Genomic DNA, 21,573 nt, shown 5'->3' with positions numbered 1-21,573 from the left:
AGAAGAAACTAAAGTCTGGCAAACTTACCGCTTCCTTCCATTTCATAAACTCACTTTCAGTAAATTCCTGATTTGAGACAAACTCCAAACGAAACACACGTGAATCACTGCCATGCCTGCAACAACAAAAGCGTAACAACATCCCTCTCTGATGGTACAGAGCTGCAGTCTTGGATCTACAGGTGTAAACTGATTCAAGAAGCCCAAAACCAGACTCTTAAGGCTACTCCTGTGGCTTGCATGCTATCTATCCCTAACTTCAGTCAGGTCAGACAGTTCAGGAACCTACATCAGCTATTAGTAGTAATGCAAAGGAATACTAGACAGTGAGTCTGCAGGAAAGTCACTCAGTTGCGGCAGTAAAACCCTCAGAAGGAAACAGAAACAGACAGACACCTCTCTCACCTAAACCTTACATACCCTATTTGGTGACCCATGGCGTGACCTTTGGAAACACAAAGCTCCTTCATGTTTGGACTAGTACAAGTAACCTTTAAGCAGTACTGTAATACAATGCTGGAACCAATCTGTATTTAATTTTTCATTCGTTGGCCAGTCAAAAGCTAGAAATCCCTAAACTTGCCCCTTTTCTGCAGAGCATCACCTTTGGCACTACCAGCTAAACTACTATACTGCTACTAGCCAATAATAAAATTGGTTGCCATGGTGTAAATTTCACTCAAAGCAGGGAGCTCTCTCCTGAGGTAGCCTAAGAAGTTATTGAATGTCACAATGGATTCAGGTAAGACTATTTTTCTTTATTCCACACTGCACTCACATGCATTATTCACATGCTTTCTTGTTTGTCCCAAACAGTTAATATCTTCTGTCCTATCTCACCAAGACGTTTTATATTGTAACTATTAACCTTCACCTCATGATCCTTATAAGGGCCATAAGAACAACTGAGAAATTCAATGTTACATTCAGCTTCTTCCCTCCAAAGTATCATTTTATGTTGTAACATGTATGCCAGACCCAATCATGTATGCCTTTAAATGACACATATTTCTAACATCTGATTATAGCAATGGTGGAGAAAAGAGATAAAGGAGTATTGCAAATCTCAAGAGGCATATATAAACAATGATGGTTACTAAGGCAAATGAATTGCTCAGATGTCAACAAAATCACAAGTTCCTGCATGACATTTTTTTGTAATTTCCATTATGCCCCAAGGGGGGAAAAAAACCAAAACAAACCCAACCCCAACATTCTAGCATTAAGCAGCACAGAAAGGTCCAGTCCACTTTTTAGCTCTCATCTCCAAACCACACACAGAACATTACTTGCTGGAAAGTACACCAAGAAAGGACAACAATTCGTGAACTGATGAGGATTACTTTGGTATCTTACCGCAACTGTAGTCCTTTGTTTGTCCGAGTACCACCAAGCTGGTAAACCTTTGCAGTCTCTACCACACCAGTTATTTCAGCAACCTATATCACAGTAAAATACACAAGAGGAAGGATGCAAGAGGGTTTTTTTTTTTTGTGTTCGTGGAATATATCTGGCATATTCAAGCCTTTTTCACTAGAGATCAGAAAACAATCTAACTAACAATTCTAACTAGATCAAGGAAAGCAAGACTCTTCAGTGTATATTATCAGGTACTGAATTAGTTGCTTCATGTATCATCTTTGAGTTGACAAATTATACCATCTGAATGCTTGATACAGTTTTTCTGTCAGCTCAGTTGTCTTCCTGATCGAAAGATGCATACTTTCCTACTTTTCCTATTTCCTTTTCAATTAAGGCTGGTCTGGGTTAACGTATAGAATCATAGAATCATAGAATGGTTAGGGCTGGACGGGACCTTCAAAGGTCATCTAGTCCAACCCCCTGCAAGGAACAGGGATATCTCTCCAACTAGATCAGGTTGCTCCGGGCCTTGTCCAACCTGGCCTTGATGTCTCCAGGGATGGAGCATACCACCACCTCTTGGGCAACCTGTTCCAGTGTTCTACACTCTCATAGTAAAAAATTTTTTCCTAATATCCAACCTGAACCTACCTCCCTCTATTTTAAAAACCATACCCCTTGTCCTATCATAACTGGCCCTCCTGAACAGCACTTTCCCATCTTTCCTGTAGGCCCCCTTGAGGTACTGGAAGACCGCTATAAGGTCACCCCGGAGCCTCTCTTCTCCAGCTGAACAGCCCCAACTCTTTCAGCCTGTCCTCATAGGAAGGGCTCCAGCCCTCTTATCATCTTCAAATGAAGATCCTAAATGAAATACACCAGTGGTGCTCACATACAAGACACAGCCCCTCTGGGGATCTTTTAAATGCAATTTTAGAGAATATTACTGCATTCTATCATTGTGCAGTTATGGCAATGAAACAAGAAAAACAAAACTGTGCTCTCAATCACCTTCTCTTCTGAGGCACACTGATGTTCTAGAAATACTTTGTAAAAAAAAAGAACTGACCGCAATAACTTGGTAACATTCCCAGAAATAAGGAGTGAATGTAATCATCCTTACTTGGTCAAACCAGAGCCCTGAACTCTAGTTTGCAATATAAATGATGAGACAAAACAGCATGAACCAAAGCATAGCAAGAATGGGCTTTGTTAGTGCTCCCTCTCTCTCATTAAATGTATCTCTTCACCTAGCTGGTCCCATGGCTTTATTTACTTTTAAATCAGTCTCCTTCATTTCTTTGGCAGCAATTATGTTTTCTAGTATAAGCAATCTTTATCTACTAATCACTCAAACAATCACAGGTACCTGAGAGCTGCTAAGATGCAAATATTATATACAGCACTATAAAAAGAACTAAATCCCTGGAACTAAACTCACCCGATAAACAGGTTTGCTGTTGTGATTTCCAATGCCAATACGGACAAAGCAGCCAGTGACTGTCTTGGCAAAGAAGGGCATATGACACCAGCGCTCCAGCTTGTGCCGCGATAATCGTACTCGGTTCAGTTCTTCAGGCAAGGACACTGGCTGGGACTTTGGAGGAATTTCTTCTTTCCTGATTTGGGAAACATGAGAAGAAAAAAAAAAGAGAGACATAATCACCAAAAAAGGGGTCCTGAGCAAGGGTGCAGCATGAATGCTATTTATATTACTAGTAAAAGGAACGATTCATCATGCACTAGTTAACTGTAGATACATGAATTTGGCATTCATGAGAAAGGCTTAATGCAACGTCCCAGTCTTGTTACCTACTGCCCCTACTACCACAAAGCAGAAAGACTCACACACCGAGGCAGTTTATAGGCCAATGCTTTAAGATAAGCCAGCACACATCTCTGCCCTGCTAACATGCCAGGGTTCTGCACCTGCTAAACTGCAGGACTAAACAAATCTGTAAACAAACAGCATAAATGGGGCTAACAGCAGGGAAACTGAAGTTGCAAAACCATCCAAGGTAAGTCAGTCCCAAGTACCATGATATACAAGCAAAGAACTCAATCTAACCAATGCTAGCATGCCCCCAACGCAAAACCACGTTAGAGACTGAACTGCCCCCAAACAATCCTCTAAATCAGCATGTGTCCACATAAAGTGGATCTCTGTTTCTGAACACACACTTACAAGTAATCAGTCTAGTGTTTACTACTTACTCTTCCTCTTCATCAGAGGACGAGGATCTGGATGAGCGATCACTTTTCTCACTAGACTTATCATCCTCCTCCTCCTCTTCATCATCAGAGTATACTTCACTAGTTTTTAATGGCTGTTTTTTTGCAAGCAATTCAGCTGGGGAAAGAGGACAGAGAACAAGGACAAGCAAACTGTAAATTCTTTAAGCAAGCTTCCTTTTAGAGCTGAAACTTTAATGTTTTTTTTTTGGTTTGGTTGGTTGGTTTGTTTTTGGTTTTTTTTAAAGAAAAGAGGCAGATAGCTTACTAGTGGATTTGAACATGGTGGCACTCGTATCCAGTGTAAAAATAACAGCTAAGCACTCCATTGTATATATTCAAAGAGAAAAATCAAAGTATTTAAAAGCATCTTAAATCTCAGTTGCACTTATCTTCAGTCTCCCAACTTGACTACGTAGCAGTACAAGATGGGCCTAACAACTGAATATACAAGGGAAACAAAAACTACTATGATCACACAACTCATTGCTATTTTGCAAGGGGGAAAAAAAAAAATCCCATGTTTGAAGAGGACCACAATAAAACCCAGTAAAGTAACAAAAAGATTGCACCAGAAGTCTGTCAAGACAGACAAGATGATGCGCCAGTGAAGAAAAAGCAAATGTAGCCAAGGTAGCCCAAGTACAATAAATAGGGTTTGGATGGTTGAGAGATTAAATTACAGAATCTAAGTCACCAATTCGAATACATGAATTAAACATTACTAAGTGCCATTCCATGGGCTGCGATAAAAGTTTGCTTTGTTTTCAGACCATTCTGAGGAGGGGCAGGGCGAGGAATACAGCATCAGTGGTTGCCAAACAATACCCGAGGTGGTCATGTTGGGCAAAAGACCAAGGAAAAACATAGACACAAAACTCATTCACTCTAAGGTGTAGGATTGTTGCATTAATTAGAAACAGGAAGTAGCACTTTCAGAAGCTGTAATAATGCCTCAAAATTGTAGCAATGGCAACACGCTTTCGTACCTGTTCTGTTTCTTCCTTTTCTCTCTTTCTGCTTTTAGCTCCTCCATCGCCTGAGATTTCTTGTCAAGCTTCTCATCCGCTTTGATCGTCGCTCCTTGTTATGTGACGTGACCTAAAAACATGCACAGAAAGTACCTCAACACCAAGTGCAATCCATAAATTGAAACACATTAAAACAAAGATTGTTTGCATACTTGTTAGTAACTTCTATTTGAAAAGTTTTCAAACTCCATTTTGAAATAAGTTTTTTCAAGTTCATTTTTACAGAGGCTAGGGAGATGAAAATCAATCTGGAGCGTATTTCTTTTTTCTACTTCGTATCAAAAATAATGCACGTATTTACACTTCTACATTTCTGCCATCAAGTTTTAGTCTCAAAACTCCTCCTTAAAGTTAAAAAAATCCTAGAGAAAAAATAAATTCTGCAAGTAACAAGTAATGAGGAAAAACCGGATGAATATTCTTCTTGCTTGCTGTTCCTTCTGCAAGGCCAATTTAGGCTCTTCTCATTCAGTAGCAGAGAGAAAAGTCATGTTAAAAGATACTTAAATCAGAAATAAAGTTGTGTGTAAGGTCTGCAATATGGATCCAAATCTTAAATGTTGTAAGTCGTCTAGTATTTTCTGTTTTTAACAAGTCTATCTGGAATACCAGGTAGCACAGAAAGCAGCTTCTATAACAAGGATAAGAGAGTCATTTGAAGTACGTCAAAGTAATTTCTGGATGACACTGTAAAAGAACTCTGCATAAGATTCTTTTCTATATGCATATATGTATATATGTCTACACATATGTAGTATATATATGGACATATATAAGCATATACACACATGTACATATATGGAGTTGAGAGGGGTAGGGAGAGGAGATTCATTTAACATGTACCTAAGTGAAAACTCATCTCACCTAACTTCATTTAAGTGTTAAACATCTGTTTCACTAGAAAATAACATGGAGTGAATTGCAGCTGGAGATGCCCCTCCTCCGTTGCACAAAGACAGAGGCGACAAAAAGTGCAAACAATCAACTAGTTCTTAGATGGCTAAAGTTAGGCAAGCCGAATCCCTTCCATTCTGGGATCCTAGCTGCCCACTCTATAAATAGTTAAGGGCAAGATCTTAATCATTTGAAACTACAGCCAATTCAGCCATTTGATACTACAGTTCCGTTACAGAGGCCCCAAAAACTGGTATTATTTTCTTTCTCCTGGAGGTGGAAAAACTACAGAACTATTGCTGCTCCTCCTAGCATTCAAGCTTTTCGTTGACACCAGTACCAGTAGAAACTAAGCATTCTTTCCATTGTATGTGCATGCAAAATAATTAAGACAACAGCTGAGCAGTTTCTGGCCTGCTCTCTCAAACTTTCACTTGCAAGAAAAACTGTGTATGTAATATTTCAGACTGAATGACAGAAGTTTGGCTAAAGGAACTGCTATAGGTTGCTTTCTTGTTCTCACATGGGAGGACTATCACAGCAACTCTAGATATAGCTGCAACTTTGCATTTTTCATTAAAACAAATTATCACTGCACCCCAGAGCAGGCCCAAGATGTTAATTTCTTTAAATGAACTGAAAAGGCTAAAGATAGCTTAAGCATAGAAATTAACTAAATTCTGACCTGCTTACCACACTGTTTGACATTAAGGGAAAAACATTAGGGGCAGAGAGAGGCAGTATCCTATCTCCTACAGCCAAAGGAAAAGTGTTTGTTACTAAGGACAGTTTCACTTCCTACCTGGGATTCCTGGATCTGCGTGAGTTTCTTCTTCTCCTGCTCTTCCTCTTGCTTTTTCTTTTTCTCTTTCTTTTCTTTCTTTTTTGCCGTTTTTAGTTTCTTCTTGATTTCAAACCTAGTAGCAAATATTGAAATAAAAAGAATATATGAAAGAATGCTCTCTCTCTGAGTGAGCCAGGTACTGCTCAGATGCTATCACAGCTTAAATTGTTAGTAGGCTGTAAGGAACACTTCCACTGCTTATTCCAGAGGAATAACCCTTTAACTCTATCCTGTCCCCCATTCCCATCCCCTCCCCTGCCCAAGAAAGACAAGGTGAAGAGAAGCTGAGCACAGAAAAGTGCAGGCTTACAGACAGCTAACCTAAAGAGCTGAGCAGACCACATAGCAATGGCTGCTCCCCATAAATCTGTCCTTACTCCACCTTCATCTTTGCCAGTGTAGTGACCATTGCGTGCTGCCTCCAATTCTAAAAATGGTTGCCTATTTCACACCATGAGTCTCAACAGCTAAAAACTTAGTTGTCAAAAGCCACTATCATGCTAACTTTTTCATGCTTGAACTCCACCTTTCTACTGGCATTGGTCTGCATAAGAATGATTGCAGAGAAGTCACAGTAAGTCCTCCTTCAGCAGCTACATTCCATTTCTACCTTCACGAAACATGTCACCCTGAAATCTTATTTTCAGTCACTGTATTCAGAAGAGTAGTGATTTTGCTAGAATTCTTCTGTGACTGAGATTCCACTGCACCATGGACTGATCATTGTTTTAGTGACAAGCACTAAAGAAATGGACAAACACAAGAAAAAAAAACATTACTTAACTTCCGGTAACTGAAATTCAAAATGTGTTATCCACATGCATATTACACAGTCCATTCTTCTTCAGCCCTCTACACCTGGATTTTGTAGACAAGAAACTGAAGTGCCAGATGAGCTTGTTGCCCTTTATGCCTTTAACATGAAGCAAAACACACAGGGCACAGATACTGTATCACATGCAATGCCTGCTGTAATCCCAATGAACTCACAGCACAACACACGTACAATGAGCTAGACAGCATTTTGAAAGATTCAACTTACTATAAAGTTAAATGACTACCCCCTAACACCATCCCCTTAGTTCTACCTGCCAACCCCTTTACATACAACAGGATAAACTCGTTTAAGATTAAATCAGTAACTCAAGCTTAGACTGTTTAGCTTGTGTCAAGTATTCTCCAGCATTCATTCCAAAAGACAGACATTCAGTTACTGTGGAACAGTGTATGAAATTAAAAAATACAGTGTCCTTCTACCTGATCTAAATCCAATCTTTCACTCCTTCTGATATCTTTGAGGAGAGCAGCAGACTAGAGAAGCCTTTGAAAGTAGTATTAAAACCACAGGCAGAGCTCTAACTATGGCTTGGACAAATGGGCAGTCTGACAGTAGCTTGTATTGACATGATTTACTCAACACATGCCAGTCCTCTAGAAAAATTTCTCAGTAAGCAAGAAAAGAGAGAAGTCACTGAAGAGGGAAGAAACTGGAGAAAACTTGCCCCATACTTGCCAAATCTTTTCTGTTAGACTTATGGGAAGAAAAATACCTTTACTACAAGGAAGCTGTCTGACAGGACAGTGTTACAGTAACAAACAAATCCACAATACCTAAGGCAGAAATCCACAAACAATCCCTTGAAAATGACATATCCAACACCACTTGTCCTTATTTCAGTATCTCTCTCTTCTATTAGGGCCCCAACCAACTTCACACCTATATAGGGGCAATCTTTGCACTGCTTAGTGCTTCACCATTGTTTTCTGAAAAATTCCAGAAGCTCATATACACCTTACATTTTATTTGCCTTTTTCCAAAGTATCAGCGTGTGACAGCTAATACAAAGACAACAGAAGAGAAAGCTGTCCTTCTGACTGTCTGGCATCTAGTGTGCGAAGGAGTAACACAGCTACAAAGTTAGCTGACAGAACCACACATATTCAACAGCTGAGAAACTTTCAGAACCTTTTACAAGAACATGCAGAATTCCTGCTGTATGCTTCTCAACTAGCTACAAGGACAGTTTACGCAAAAAATCTGCAATGAAGCTTAATTCATTTTATAGTGCTGAATGCTTGGACTCCAAATGTGAGAGAACAGTCGGTGTACTCTCCATATAGTCTGTATGAATTTACTACCAAATATCAGCAGATATTAAATTCACCTTCTCTTTAGCACTTCTCTCTTCTCTATCCGGTTAAATAGCTCCTGCTCTCTCTCCTTTTCTGTCATTTGTTCCAGCCGAGCTCGGTCTTCTTCATCTCCCATCAGATCTTCTCCATAGCCATCATGGAATTCCTCATCTTCAGACGAAGAATCTGAATCTGAGCTAGATGAGGAGCTGTTGCTTTCTGAGTCAGAGACTTCTCCTAAAACAAAAATACAAGGCTGCAAGATTCAACTGGGCCAAAGCCCAACCACTTCATTGCAGTATGTTGGCAAGGATACCAAGAATGAATTTTACACTTCTTTTCCATTATACTAAAAGCATACATATCATGAAAACTAAATCCAGGAGGAAATACTTTATTACTGTAAGATATGCATGCTAAAAAGTGATTAAAACGAGCGGTACTACACACAATGCGAACACAAATTGAGTTGTAAGTAAAAATTCTTAGCAGAACAAGCGAATTTTAGGAGGCCTTTTGGTTAGTGTGTTAGGGTCTTAAGGTTAGTTTTCTATGCCTATATGCTTATGTCCCTGAGAAGTTGCTTATTCATCCATGACTGAGTGTGTGCGCACCTCAAATGCCACTATTAACCACCACCAATACTCCTATCACAGCAACCTGAAGAACCAAAATTCGTCATTTGAAGACTGCAAGACTATAAATTGCTTCATCACAAGATAAAGTTGAAACACACTACCCCTCAGGACTGACAAGACCGTGATGTTAGCTCTGTTACCGTAACAAGCCCTTCCAGTTACACATGGGCTTAGGGAACAGCTAACTCTCCAATTATATTAGGTAACACCACCTTTAAACTTGATCCAAGTGCTTTGATTATCTCACCTAATCGACTACTTTACACTAAATCGCAAAAGCAGACATTAGAATTCTTTCTTTCGCTTTCATTCCGGTCTCAGTATTTCTGGAAATGTGCAGCTTTGCAAGCTTACGCTGTGAAAAACCTTGATTTGTAAGCACTGATATATACAGGTTCAGTCATTTCATGCTTTGGTCTGTCTCCGCTGTGCTTAATATACATAAAAACGTAGGCTCCTTCATATTCTTTCTTAACTTTGTTTTTTTAGTATCAACTGAAATCGTAACTAACCACCTGCAAATCTTCACAGGTATCATGAAAACAGGAAAGAACACAGGATGTTTGCCCAGCATTGGAACACATTCAATATTCATGTAAAAAAATTTTGACAAAGTTATAGCAATGGTTTTCCTTCTGCCATGTCAGTATAAAAGTGCAAGAATTCCAATTCAGAGCAAATGTATGCAAGATAAGTCCCTATTTGCATCACGCAACACTATACACCTCTCCCTTTATCACAAGAAGTTTGGGAAGGGAAAATACATCAATGGGAATAAAAGAAAATGCTACCCACACTATAGATGGGACATACCAGAAGGAAGAAAAGAACTTTCCAGGTGAAAGCCAAGTAATGAAATATGTCATGCATTCTTCAGTTGAAACAGTATTTAGTGATGTGTTTGTAACAGAGAGCTTACAGCAATGCTATACTGAATTACACGCACTTCAAACCGTGGCAAATTTGAGAGTCATCCAGACTACCAGTAACACAAAGAAAACTCTTTGAAGGTAGTCTTTACCATCACCATTTAACATTACTCTTCAGTGTGCACAAAGGGGTAACTTAACTTGGAATTACACTGTAAGTACATGCACATGTGTTGTCTCACCCTCTTCAGGTGCTGAGCTCTCAGCCGAGCTGTCTTTATCTGAGCTGCCTGAAGAGGCAGCTTTGTTCGTCTGTTTCTTCATGGCTCCTTTCCTCTCTGCCTTACCCGCTTTTCCCTTTTTTTTGTTTTTAGAACCTCCAACGGTCCACTGCAAGGAAAGAACCAAGAAACGGATCATCAGACACAAGCATCACTCTTCTCCCTCTCCCAAAACACTGCAGTAAAAATGACTGAGAAACAGTTCAATCCCTGACAGCAACAAATCAATCATATGACAGAAAAAAAAAAAAGCAGCCAATAGGAAACTTAAGAAATGAAAGCGTTTTACAAGGATTTTTTTGGGGTGGGGTGTTGTGTGGTTGTTTTGGGATTTTCCTTCTAAAATAAAAAAAAAAAATCAGTTATCAGTGCAAGTCAACAGTTGGTAGGACACTCCTTTTACAAATAAAAGCTTCAGAGTCTGCAATATCCGCCAGGAGAAAAGAAGTACCAAAAACATTGTCCTAGGAAAATAATTTAAACAACAAATGTCCAACTGCATTTGTAAAGACTAGCTTCACTTCACTACTACTAAATAGTAGCAACAGTTATGTTTCCAAAACTAGTTTATTCAAGAGTGGATTTTAGATTTCAAGAAGGCACACCAATTATACATGACGGTCTTTCCAAAAAATCTCAGTTTTACCAAGAATACACAAAATCTGTGTTTTCATGCAACAAACCAATAGCGCACTAACTCATAGACAGTAGTGCCACCAACTGCATCTATGTACACAGTCAGAATCAAATCAGAATCACATGAGTCAGGAAAAAAAAAAAAGAAAAAATCAAATGCGAAGACTTAATTTTAATTTTCTCCTAATATCGGATCTTCAGTTAGCTCAGACTGCAGTTTCTAAGTATAGTACTTATACCACCACACCCACATGGGTAGTAACTTTAAATCCCAAAGTCCCAGGAGAAGAACTAGTATTTACCTTACAGTGCAATTTCTTATTAGACGTTTTGCATTGTCCCAGCTACCCGGGTGAAGCCAGAAGGGAACAGAACCAGTAAAGATTGCCTGCATATTATTTTAAGGTTCTACAATATTTTGCACTTCATTACCTCTTCTAGAAATTCACCAGGCACAAAACCTTCAAGGGTAAGGCAGTTTCTTTCTAAATATATATATATTTAGACTGTTATCCTCTTTATACCTGTATATTAGTCTCATCTTTCATGCACATCACCATCTGTTCAAGCACGTGGCCTACTAAAAAAAGCATATTCCTAAACCAAATGAGCAAATATTCTTTTGCATAACTGAGATCTTGCACTCAAAACTACTCTAGCTGGAAAAAATAATATCTTTAGATTTGACCTCAGGTGCACAACGCAAACTTCAGGCTTCTCACCTATTCGCCCTTTCGGAGGTAATGAATCAAGTCTAGCCCTGCAGGCAGTAATCATTCCATCAAATTTGATGACTACTTCTGCCTGATTAGGCACCATCTTCAGAGAACCCTGGTGTTCAAATACTCTAAACAAACTCAACTGAGTGGTTAGAAGCTACTACCTGATTTACTAATATCTTTAGAATTTCCTAGGTTTTGATTACTCTCACAGCTAGCCTTGTACCTTCCATACTACCACCTGCTTCATCATCTTCTTTAAGCATCAGTAGTGTATTCAAAAGTATCTGTCAAAGGCCAGGCAGAAGTCTTTTTTTCTGAGGTAAAAGTACAGCTATGTAGTGGTGAGCCTCCACTTGCAATTCATGCCCCATGCAGTTACCCCAGTCTGTTATGGTCCATAGGATAGATGAGAAACTGCACAGAAAGCATCTGACTATATATCAGCCTCAGCTTGCACTCAAGTCTTCATTGGCTTAAAGTTTTACTTGTCCAGTGTTACACTACTGCTGCCTAATAATATTCTTGGTTATCTATGCCCATGTAAATTAGTCAAGAACAAGCTTGTACTCTGCTCAAACCTCAATGTTAAGGAATCATCTCCTAGTATTAAAGTGCATTTTTGCTGTCTGTTCAAAAGCTCACTTACTGCCATCATACCAGTGAAAATACAACAGTGAAAAAGTGAAACTGAGCATTTAGCAGGGAGGAGCAGAGCCCTCTGAACCAGGAATGCAGGGGTGCCTCCTTCCCAGAGCTCTGTCACTTCTTTTCAGTGTTTGACCACTGAATTATACCTTGCATCAGCATGCGACATAGCAAGAAAGTAGCAGAGAAAGCCACGGTATATCCCACAGTTATATCAAGATGTTGAGAGGTCATGCTGAGATGAAAGAAGTTAAGATCAGATAAAAACAGCAAAACTTCAGTTACTAATAAAACGTTTAATAGCTGTAGATATACTTGTTACAGATCACTGTTTTCAGACTTCAACTCACAAGTAGAATTGTGGAGAGAGCCTGGGTCCAGGAAGATGAGACTGAACTGAAGAGAATGCTGTGTCACAATCTCTTGACCAAAAAAAAAGTAATAAGAAAAATCTGCCCTAATCTAGGAAATTTTGCTTTGGTTTTATTTCACCCTGGAGATTACACTTCATCTCACTTTTGTTTATGCAAAAGACCTCTATATCTTTTAAGTCACAATAACTGGTTGTCACCTCCTACTTTCAGTGCTGTCACAAAGCCAATTCTTCCTCACCAACCCAGGCGCTTCAGGGGTTATTCAACTATCCCAATCTCTCATGAATACCTGGTCATTCCTGGTACCACTACGGAACAAGACAAGGGTTCAAGCAAGCCTTAAGGACAAATAAATCATCAAAACCAGCACATAGTCAGTAAGAGGTTCTTTTAGGCTCACAGATGGATCTGCAGGCTCAGGGACCATCCGTTGTCATTTGGACACTGAATGACCACTCTGTATTGTTTAGAGACAGACTGACAAACATCAAGTTTCTTCTTATAGGAGAGAAAGACGTAACAAATTAGCAGGTTCAGGGTGAGGGGAAAACAACAATGGAAAGCCATGAGCTGCATGGCAACCTGCAGTCCAAACCAGAATCTGGAGCCCCTTCCTCATGCTCCAACACCCCAGCAGAGATTAGAAAGGCAACAACATGCTTGCATGCAACATCAAGTGAAAATGCATACACAGATTCAGAACATGTTTGCTTTGTCTCCCTTACCTCCATGAATCTCAAACAGCAAACAAGAACCATATTTTCCAAAATCTGTCCTCTATTGCAGCTTCTCCAGGCTTCCATGTTCCAGTCAGGCAGAGCCAGACAACACTTCTCACATGCTTTCCATGAATATAACATCTCCTCTAAACAGCCCCTCTATTCACTGCTGCCTCCTCAGCCACCATCTGGAACCCTCCATGGTTCCAGACACAGCAAGTTAATAAACCCATGTAGAAGCGTCCTGCAACATGGCTTTTTGCTTATTGTTTTGTACTGTCAAACAACAGAGCTTTATGGCTCACTCAGAGGAAGCAGCCAGAAGAGCATTTCAATTTTTCCTCTTGTTTCAAAGGTTCACAGTGCTAATAGCTTGCATATTTCCCCCCAAGAAGTTCAAGTTAAGCCACAGTACCCAGAATGGACTGCCAATAACAAAGAAAAAAACCCCACACATTAGAAAACAGTCAGATATAGAAGTCAGTTTCTACAATAGCGACTACATAAAATGATTGAAGAAAATCATTTATAGCTCAGCAAACCTGGAACACATTTCCACAAGGGAGATGAAATGAGATCGAGGAGACAAAAAAGAAGGAAAAAAAAAAATGAGCTCAGAGTGCAGAATGCAGTAGAATTGCTTTACCACTGCTGCTCAGTCACTATTTTCTTCTATTCACACAGTACATAAATGCATTATCCATTGAGATTTTATTTTGCAAATAGGTGTTCTCTCTGCTTTTTTTTAACACATCAAACCAGAGATGCACTACCAAGGTTACCAGCCTGTCCTTGCCATATCCTTCCCTCCTGGATATACATTTTATAAGCAAAAGGCAAATTATAAGCCACAACATCAAAGCAAAACAGGCTCCCTACTAATGTGCTCCTTTCCTAGGCCAGAAAAAACTTCAGCTGTCATGTTGTCATTTCGTCTAAGAGCACCAAGGTGCCTGACATTAGCCCAGCTTACAAACCTTCATCCATTTTCCTCCATTTATACAGGGAAAATAAAAGGTAGTCCTCCAGGAAAGTCAAACTGCAGTTTCAGTCTGTCTGAAGACAACAGCAGGCAGCACAGATATGTAGATAAGGCAGCATTTACTGTCTTCAAGGTTTCTCAAAGCTAGAAGAACTCTGAAAACAGCACTCCAAGAGCTACAAGGAAGAAAATTGTCTCTACCACTATCATTCAAATTAAATAGTAAGTAAAAAGCCTTTGTTACTTTTCTTGCCTTTTGGGGCCCACACCTGTCATTCGGACACCTCACACACCTTTACACTAACAACAGCCCAGCAATTAGAAAACTTCAAAGGACTATTTTAGACACAAAGAGAAGACTTAAGGTGCCAACACCAAAATTAAAAGGAAACAAGCAAATAAAAGAAACACCTTCAAGACAAAGAAGAGGTTTTGCCAGGAACTGACTGAAAGAAGGCTTTATGAGCCAAAATATCGCTAGGCACCTGATCTATCCTTATTGTTCGAGCATGGCTCAAAAGAGCTCAAAGAAAGGTAACTATGGAAAAAAAATAGTCTACCTATAGTAGGTTCAAATTCAGTTTGAGCTGCAAGTTAACATTTGCTCTAGAAGTATTTTGAGGGGTCCATGTGTTGAAAAATGGCAAGAACTGCTGAGTAACAACACAGAGATGGTAGATACCAAATGCCAAAGCTGCAGCACTCCCCATAATCAAAACAAACTTGAGGATGCCACTGGCTGTGAAAATCTGCAATGTTTTATTTTGGAAGCCTGGACCAAACTGCTGGAGATAGCAATAGCCATAAAACACTTGGTCAGCAAGTGCCTTGCACGACTCTAGGATCAGCAGCCAGCAAGCATCATTTAGACTAACAAAGGCTTAATGACTTCTCTAGATATTAGCCAGTGTCTTATGACTGGATTGTTCTCAGCAAAAACTGCTCCCTGAGTACAAAGGAAAAGTTCCTCCAGTGAAAAAAAATAAAGTCGCATATTCAATTCCAGTACCTCCACAAGTCTATTTCTGGAGCAACCTGCTCCACTTCAGAGCTCCTTGACATAAATCAAATCCTCAGAAGTTATCCCCATGCTAGTTTGCAATTCAAAGAAGCTACTTGCAGACCAAATTTTATACCTATTCTGTTCACGGCTGGTTCACATTACTTCTTTAGATACACTAGCCTCTACATCATTTGCCTGCCCTATTCGGATTTGCACTTGCACTTCATTTGGGGAGGGGAAATAACAGCACCTCTCTTCCTTAAGGAAAGCTTTACTATTATACCCATTAACAGCTGAAGGAAACTGTCTCCAAGAAAACTCAAAGTTACAAAGCACGCAGTCTATAAGGCTGAATATAAGAAGATTAAAGCACAGCCCGTTTCAAATTTCCTAAGCTTCAAAAAATGTATGGCCAAAGCTTCACAGGACTGGAGAACTCACTTGTTCTTGAAGGTCTAATTAAGCAGTATTATGAAATAAAAATCACACAGGGAAGGAAGGCATTTAGCATCGTAATCTCTACAGACCTACAAAATACATCCCCAAAACCAGAAGGAACATATGCAGTTTTCTGCTATGCGGTTTACTAGAGTGCTCTAACTTGAAGTGCAGTAGGTAGACCTAAACTTTCAAGCCCTTTCTTCATAAAATGGGCATAAAGCCTCCTAGGTCGACTGTTATTCAAGACTAATTTCCTTACTGGCTACATGACCACAGCTCACCTCCTCCTCTGTCTGATAGATGTTGACTAGATGTTCTGCTATGTCATTTCCTACTGTCATGGTTTAACCCCAACCAAAACTAAACACCACATAGCTGCTCGCTTGCTCCCCTCAATGGGATGGGGAAGGGAATAAAAAAAATCCTCACAGATTGAAATAAAGACAGTTTAACAGGACAGAAAGAAGAAATAATAACAACAACTGTAATAAAAGAATACACAAAACAAGTGATGCATAATACAATTGCTTGCTACCTGCTGACCAATGCCCAGCCCATTCCCAAGCAGCAATTGTGCTGCCCCCAGCCAACTCCCCCAGTTTATATACTGAGCATGACATTATGTGCTATGGAACATCCCACTGCTCAGTTTGGGTCAGCTGTCCTGACTATGCTCCCTCCCATCTTCTCATGTACCAGGTAGAGCATGGAAAGTTGAAAGTCCTTGGCTGCTTAGCAACAACTAAAATCATCATTGTGGCATCAGTGTTGTTCTCATACTAAAACCAAAAACATAGCACTATACCAGCTACTAAGAAGAAAATTAACTCTATCCCAGTTGAAATCAAGACACTTATTGATTCTTCATATTTGCAGATAAAGGCATAAACAGATACTCCTCAGTAAACTCCATACTAGTACCAAGCACTCATGATATAACTTTTCTTATCCTGGAAGTATCTTCTGTTATCACCCAAGAGCTGTTAAAAGGCACAATCAAATCACTCACAACATTAGAATGAGCATAGCAGGATGCACAGACTTACACTGGCATTGCTAACAACAAATCTTTGAAGAGAAACAAACAGGAGCTCCTGCAGCATCGTGGCTTTCTGTCTAAGACATTAGTGAAGTTGTTGCAGTAGTCATCGAGGCTTCACCACACAACAAAAAGAATTCTCTTACCGTAAGCAATGATGCCAAGATAAAAGAGCAAGCAAGAACCCAGAATTAACCTACTGCAACTGAGAAACACCATCCACATAATGTCTTCAATAAGCAACAAGAGTACCTTGAGGGCACATATACCTCTAGCACAGTCGCCCCAATAGTAGCTTGGCTAACACCAAACTGGTTACGTGCAGCAAGCTAACAACAGTTGGGATGGCGAGTTCTTGAGTAGTCATGGCCACACATTGCTCCAGAGACAAAGGAGCTGTCTGCCTCCACATCTGCGTCCAGCTTAGTACATCTCTTTGTGAAGGTAGTACTTCTTATTGCAAAGCCCTGCGGTCATTGCTATTTATCAGTTCTCTGAACAACAGTTCATAGTCAACTCAATCATGCACATTCCACGAACCCACCAGAAGATGGTTCAGTGCGTCTCCTATTTCTTTGCCTGCAATTCACCCTCAGTCCCTTGGCTAAGTAATTTGATTCGGACCACAGAGGTGTTATAGAACCCAGCATCTGCACCATGAACATCTGGGGTGGCTAGGAGCTTTCACAAAAGTGCATTCTCACTGAGACACATGAAATATAACATTAAAGACCTATTTAAATCCCTTGGACACTACTGTATAGATGTGGCACAATTTGTACATGCTGTTATTCTATAATTCCAAAACGCACTTTCTCTCCCCTATGCCCACAAAATGCAGCACTAGCCTCCGAAGCAGAGGTTTAGACTCCTTTCCTGTACACACAACAGTGACAATCCTGGAATGTTTAGTGTTTGCCAGGAACCACAAAGGATGCACACACTACAAAACCTGCATGGAAGCAAATGAGTATGATTAAGCACATTTGCCCAGGGCAACAACATCCATGCTTTTGCCTCAAGGTCCTCATCTTGCACAAAGTCCAGTAAGACAATTTCAACTTTCAGACCCCCTCTCCCAACGCCCAAGGTTGAGCAAACTTCAAACCAACCACAAGAACACCAATTAAACCCAAAGTTGTTCAGTGTAGTCAAGCCTAGGGATGCACACAACTGAATGACTGGCAGAAGCAGAACTGTCATAACCCAGCCTGTCTCACCCTGCTGTGACAAGCAGCAGTTCAGAACGCATATTTCAGGCACAGGAATAGAAGCAACTGTCCTAATTACCCCTTCTCTAAATCTTTTCCTCTTGCTGCATGGAGGTCAGAAAGAATGGAGTATCAATTAGAAATTATACAAAGATTAGAAAGAGTATCAAGTGCACATGGTGCAACAGAGATACTCCTGCATCTGCAAGGTCTGTGCAAATTCCTGAAGAGATACATTGTTATATTCTACATATAATGGAAAGGTAGACTTACCTTGTAGTTACACCAGCTAAAAAAATAATTTGAATATTATTATTTACTCTGTCAGTTTTCAGTGGCAAACACAGAAGACTATCATTGACATGCTCTCCACACCTAAGTCTACTTTTTCAGACAAGCTGGTCTCTACATCCAATAACAAATCTAGTATCATAGTTTTCTCTCTTTATGTTATAAGCACATATTAGGTCAAGAGTTGGTGGGTTTTTTTTAAGAAAAAGATCGATTGAAACAGAGTTCCAAACATATTTATTTCAAAAATCCCTCAAAGAAAACTAAACCACATGTTCTTTACACTTATTGGAAGAACTCTGCTACACGACCAAATGCTTAACAGTTTATCACTGGCCTACCCTATAGGTCTTCAAGTTGTCGCAATCAAGTTTCAGAAAAAAAAAAAATTAATCCATCCCAAACAGCTCCCTGTTAAATTTTTAAGAATGGATGGAATAAATTACCTCACTACACTGTGTGGAAAGCTCGCAAGATATTTGAAAGACTTCATGAAAGTGTTTTTACTCAAATTCCTGTATGACTTGTTTGCCAGTTCCTCTGTTTTAGTAAGTCTACTTCAACTTTCATTTGTAGATGAAAGCAGAGACTTTTAACCAGCTCTAGGATGTAGTACCAAGAACAAATAATAAAAACTGACCCAGCAGATATGCACTGCTATAAAAGCAATTGACAAAACCCTAGAACAAAGTAATTTTAAACTCTTCCTTGTCTCACTTTCTTCAAATATGACAATAAAAACACACTCTGTTGCACATTCAAATGACCAGACAAGCTAGTTCACAGTACAGTTCTTGGAGAATCAGAGTACCTAAATACAACAGTTTTACCATTTGTAAAATAGTACCACCTCCTTGTCCCTTCTCCTCTCTGAGGAAAGAAGCTCTCTTTTAAACCTGCAAACCTCTCCCTTCAATTCAGAGTTCAGCTTTAGCAGCTTCACTGCTACTTCAACCACAAGCACTACACAGGAAAAACACTAGTTTTAAGCAGGCAGGTCACCAGACCATTCAGACCATATGAACATAGGGTTAAACAGGCAGTCATTTTTCCTATAGACATTCAGACTATTTAGTGTACAGTTACAATTCAAAGCATATTAATTACAAGAAAAAAACAGAAGTATTTCTGAGTATATATCCTCTGGGCTTAACGGATGTCAATTGGTTCCACTGACAGCCAGTCCCACTTTATGAAGTCAGCAGGCTAAATATACTGTATGATAAATACAACTTCACTGCTTAGGTACGATCAGACAAATAACCCATAATAAGCTGTCACGTCACTGATCACAAGACAAACTCACCTCATCGTCGCTATCTGACGTCTCAGAGTCTGAAGATGCAGTAGGTTTGCTCACAGGTGGCTCCTTCTCTTCAGAGTCACTGCGTTTCCGTTTGGCCAATGACAAGAGCTCCTGGCGTGAAAAATCACACACTTATTTTAAAATTTCGTAATAAGGTTTACGAAACCAGGTCAGTGCATATGCACCTTCTCTGTGATATATGAGCACATCCCAGTAAAATTATTTTCCCCACTGACTAAGGAAAAAAGTCTACTTCTGTTTCATAAATATATCTATAGACACACGAGATTTAAATACAACTGGACGCCACAAAAGGATTTTGAGGATGACAAGCTATAAGAAGTAAACACCACTACCATTACTTTCTTGGCATAAACAACCTAAGACAATTTACTTTCAGAGTCATGTCCAGGTCTGTTTTATTTGGGTCAGGTTATAATTCAAAAACACCCTAACTACATTTTGTAGCATTAACCCAAAAAGCCAAATGCCATTACAGAGCAGCTCCTTCTTCCAAACAAAAGAGATGTTTGCAATTATACACTTTAAAAGGGATATACTTGAGGCATCACCATGATGTCATGGCTGATAATATTTAGTCAGCTGTTCAATTCCTTTTCACTGTCCCTACATGCCACACAATGCACTTAAAGCTTTGGACAGACACACAGCAGGCATCAAGCTCAAAGTCTGTGAAACAAAGTAGAGCTGTTCTTCTCCAAAGGAAGCACTTCCAAAGGCAACGCACACCAGCACAAAGAACTAAACGGCTCTCAAATAGTCTCATCATCTGCTGTTCACAGCTTGTTCAGATGACGGAAGCAGTAGTATAAAACAAACATTTCTGAAGCTGCATTACTGTCTTTGTAGTCCATGACACGTAATTTATTCTTAAAAACATTGCTCTGGGGTTGATTAACCTTAGCAGTGAGTAGAAATACAGTCACACCAACTTCTGCAGTCTTGGGAAGTCAATACTAGACTGGTTTGCATTAGCTTCACAACTGGAAGATTATCTCCACAGAAAATGGATTACAATTTAGTACCTCAAATGAGAGCATAATCACTGCAGAAACTGATGGCCTAGGCTACTCACCAAAGAAACCTGTCATCAGTAACGGCATTTTACAAACCTCTCTCTGAAGAAGGAACGCAACATCAACAGAGAACATTTGTACAATTAATGGCTCTCTTCGGGAAGTTTTCTACAATCTTTTCCAGAATTTTTCTCTCGAAACTGTCTCTAAATAGTCCTTCAACCCAGATTACCTCCCTGGATATCTTAGCATATTTACCACTACCTTTGTTCCAAGCAATTTTCCTTCTTTCTTTCTACCCTTGTTCTGTTTTCCAAGATACTATATTAGAAAGACTCCTGCTCCTTTCTTTCACCAAGCCTAGATTGCCAAGGAAAGCCGCCAAACATTTAACCTACAGAGGGGCCCCACTCAGTATAATCTCATCCTTAAATCACACCACAAAAACATTGCTTCCCTGCTGCCTAATCCTCATCCTTGCACATACACATCCCTGCTGTTATAGTTGCTACAAACAGCTCAGTGGAGGAGGAAGCACCTACTACTCAGGTACAGCTGCAGATGCGTACTTCCAGTGAACAATGGAACAGATGTAGAACCATGCAGTTATTCCTACCACCATCACTCTGACTGCCTCATCTATGCTAGAGCCAGTCCAACTCCTATTTTCAAGCTCTCAAGAAACTACCAAACTAATATACTAGTGGTGAGAGGTTGGCAGCTCTAAAGACTCTAGAGGCATGCAAGATCAACAACATCAGGGCATGCTCTGCTCCAGTATATTTGTCTAACAGAGCCTTTGATTTTATTTTTCTGAAGCTCTAAACAGCAAAACTATTTTTGAGTGTTTGGGAAGGCTTTTTATTGCAACATAGCAACAGCT

At 39.8% G+C, this 21,573-nt stretch overlaps 1 protein-coding gene across 1 annotated transcript in view; it reads right to left on the bottom strand.

Moving 5' to 3' along the window:
• RTF1 (RTF1 homolog, Paf1/RNA polymerase II complex component) overlaps positions 1–21,573 on the bottom strand; it is a 31,998-nt gene that overhangs the window by 9,454 nt on the left and 971 nt on the right. The window contains 10 exon segments of the mRNA XM_086613836.1: positions 29–116; positions 1,357–1,439; positions 2,804–2,981; positions 3,577–3,715; positions 4,588–4,662; positions 4,665–4,695; positions 6,322–6,436; positions 8,529–8,733; positions 10,246–10,393; positions 19,654–19,764. Of these exon segments, the coding sequence (XP_086469962.1) occupies positions 29–116; positions 1,357–1,439; positions 2,804–2,981; positions 3,577–3,715; positions 4,588–4,662; positions 4,665–4,695; positions 6,322–6,436; positions 8,529–8,733; positions 10,246–10,393; positions 19,654–19,764 (1,173 nt within the window).

The sequence above is a fragment of the Tauraco erythrolophus genome, chromosome 6 (assembly GCF_009769465.1).
Source record: "Tauraco erythrolophus isolate bTauEry1 chromosome 6, bTauEry1.pri, whole genome shotgun sequence".
NCBI classification, from domain to species: domain Eukaryota; kingdom Metazoa; phylum Chordata; class Aves; order Musophagiformes; family Musophagidae; genus Tauraco; species Tauraco erythrolophus.
This window is presented reverse-complemented; position numbering and strand designations above follow the sequence as displayed.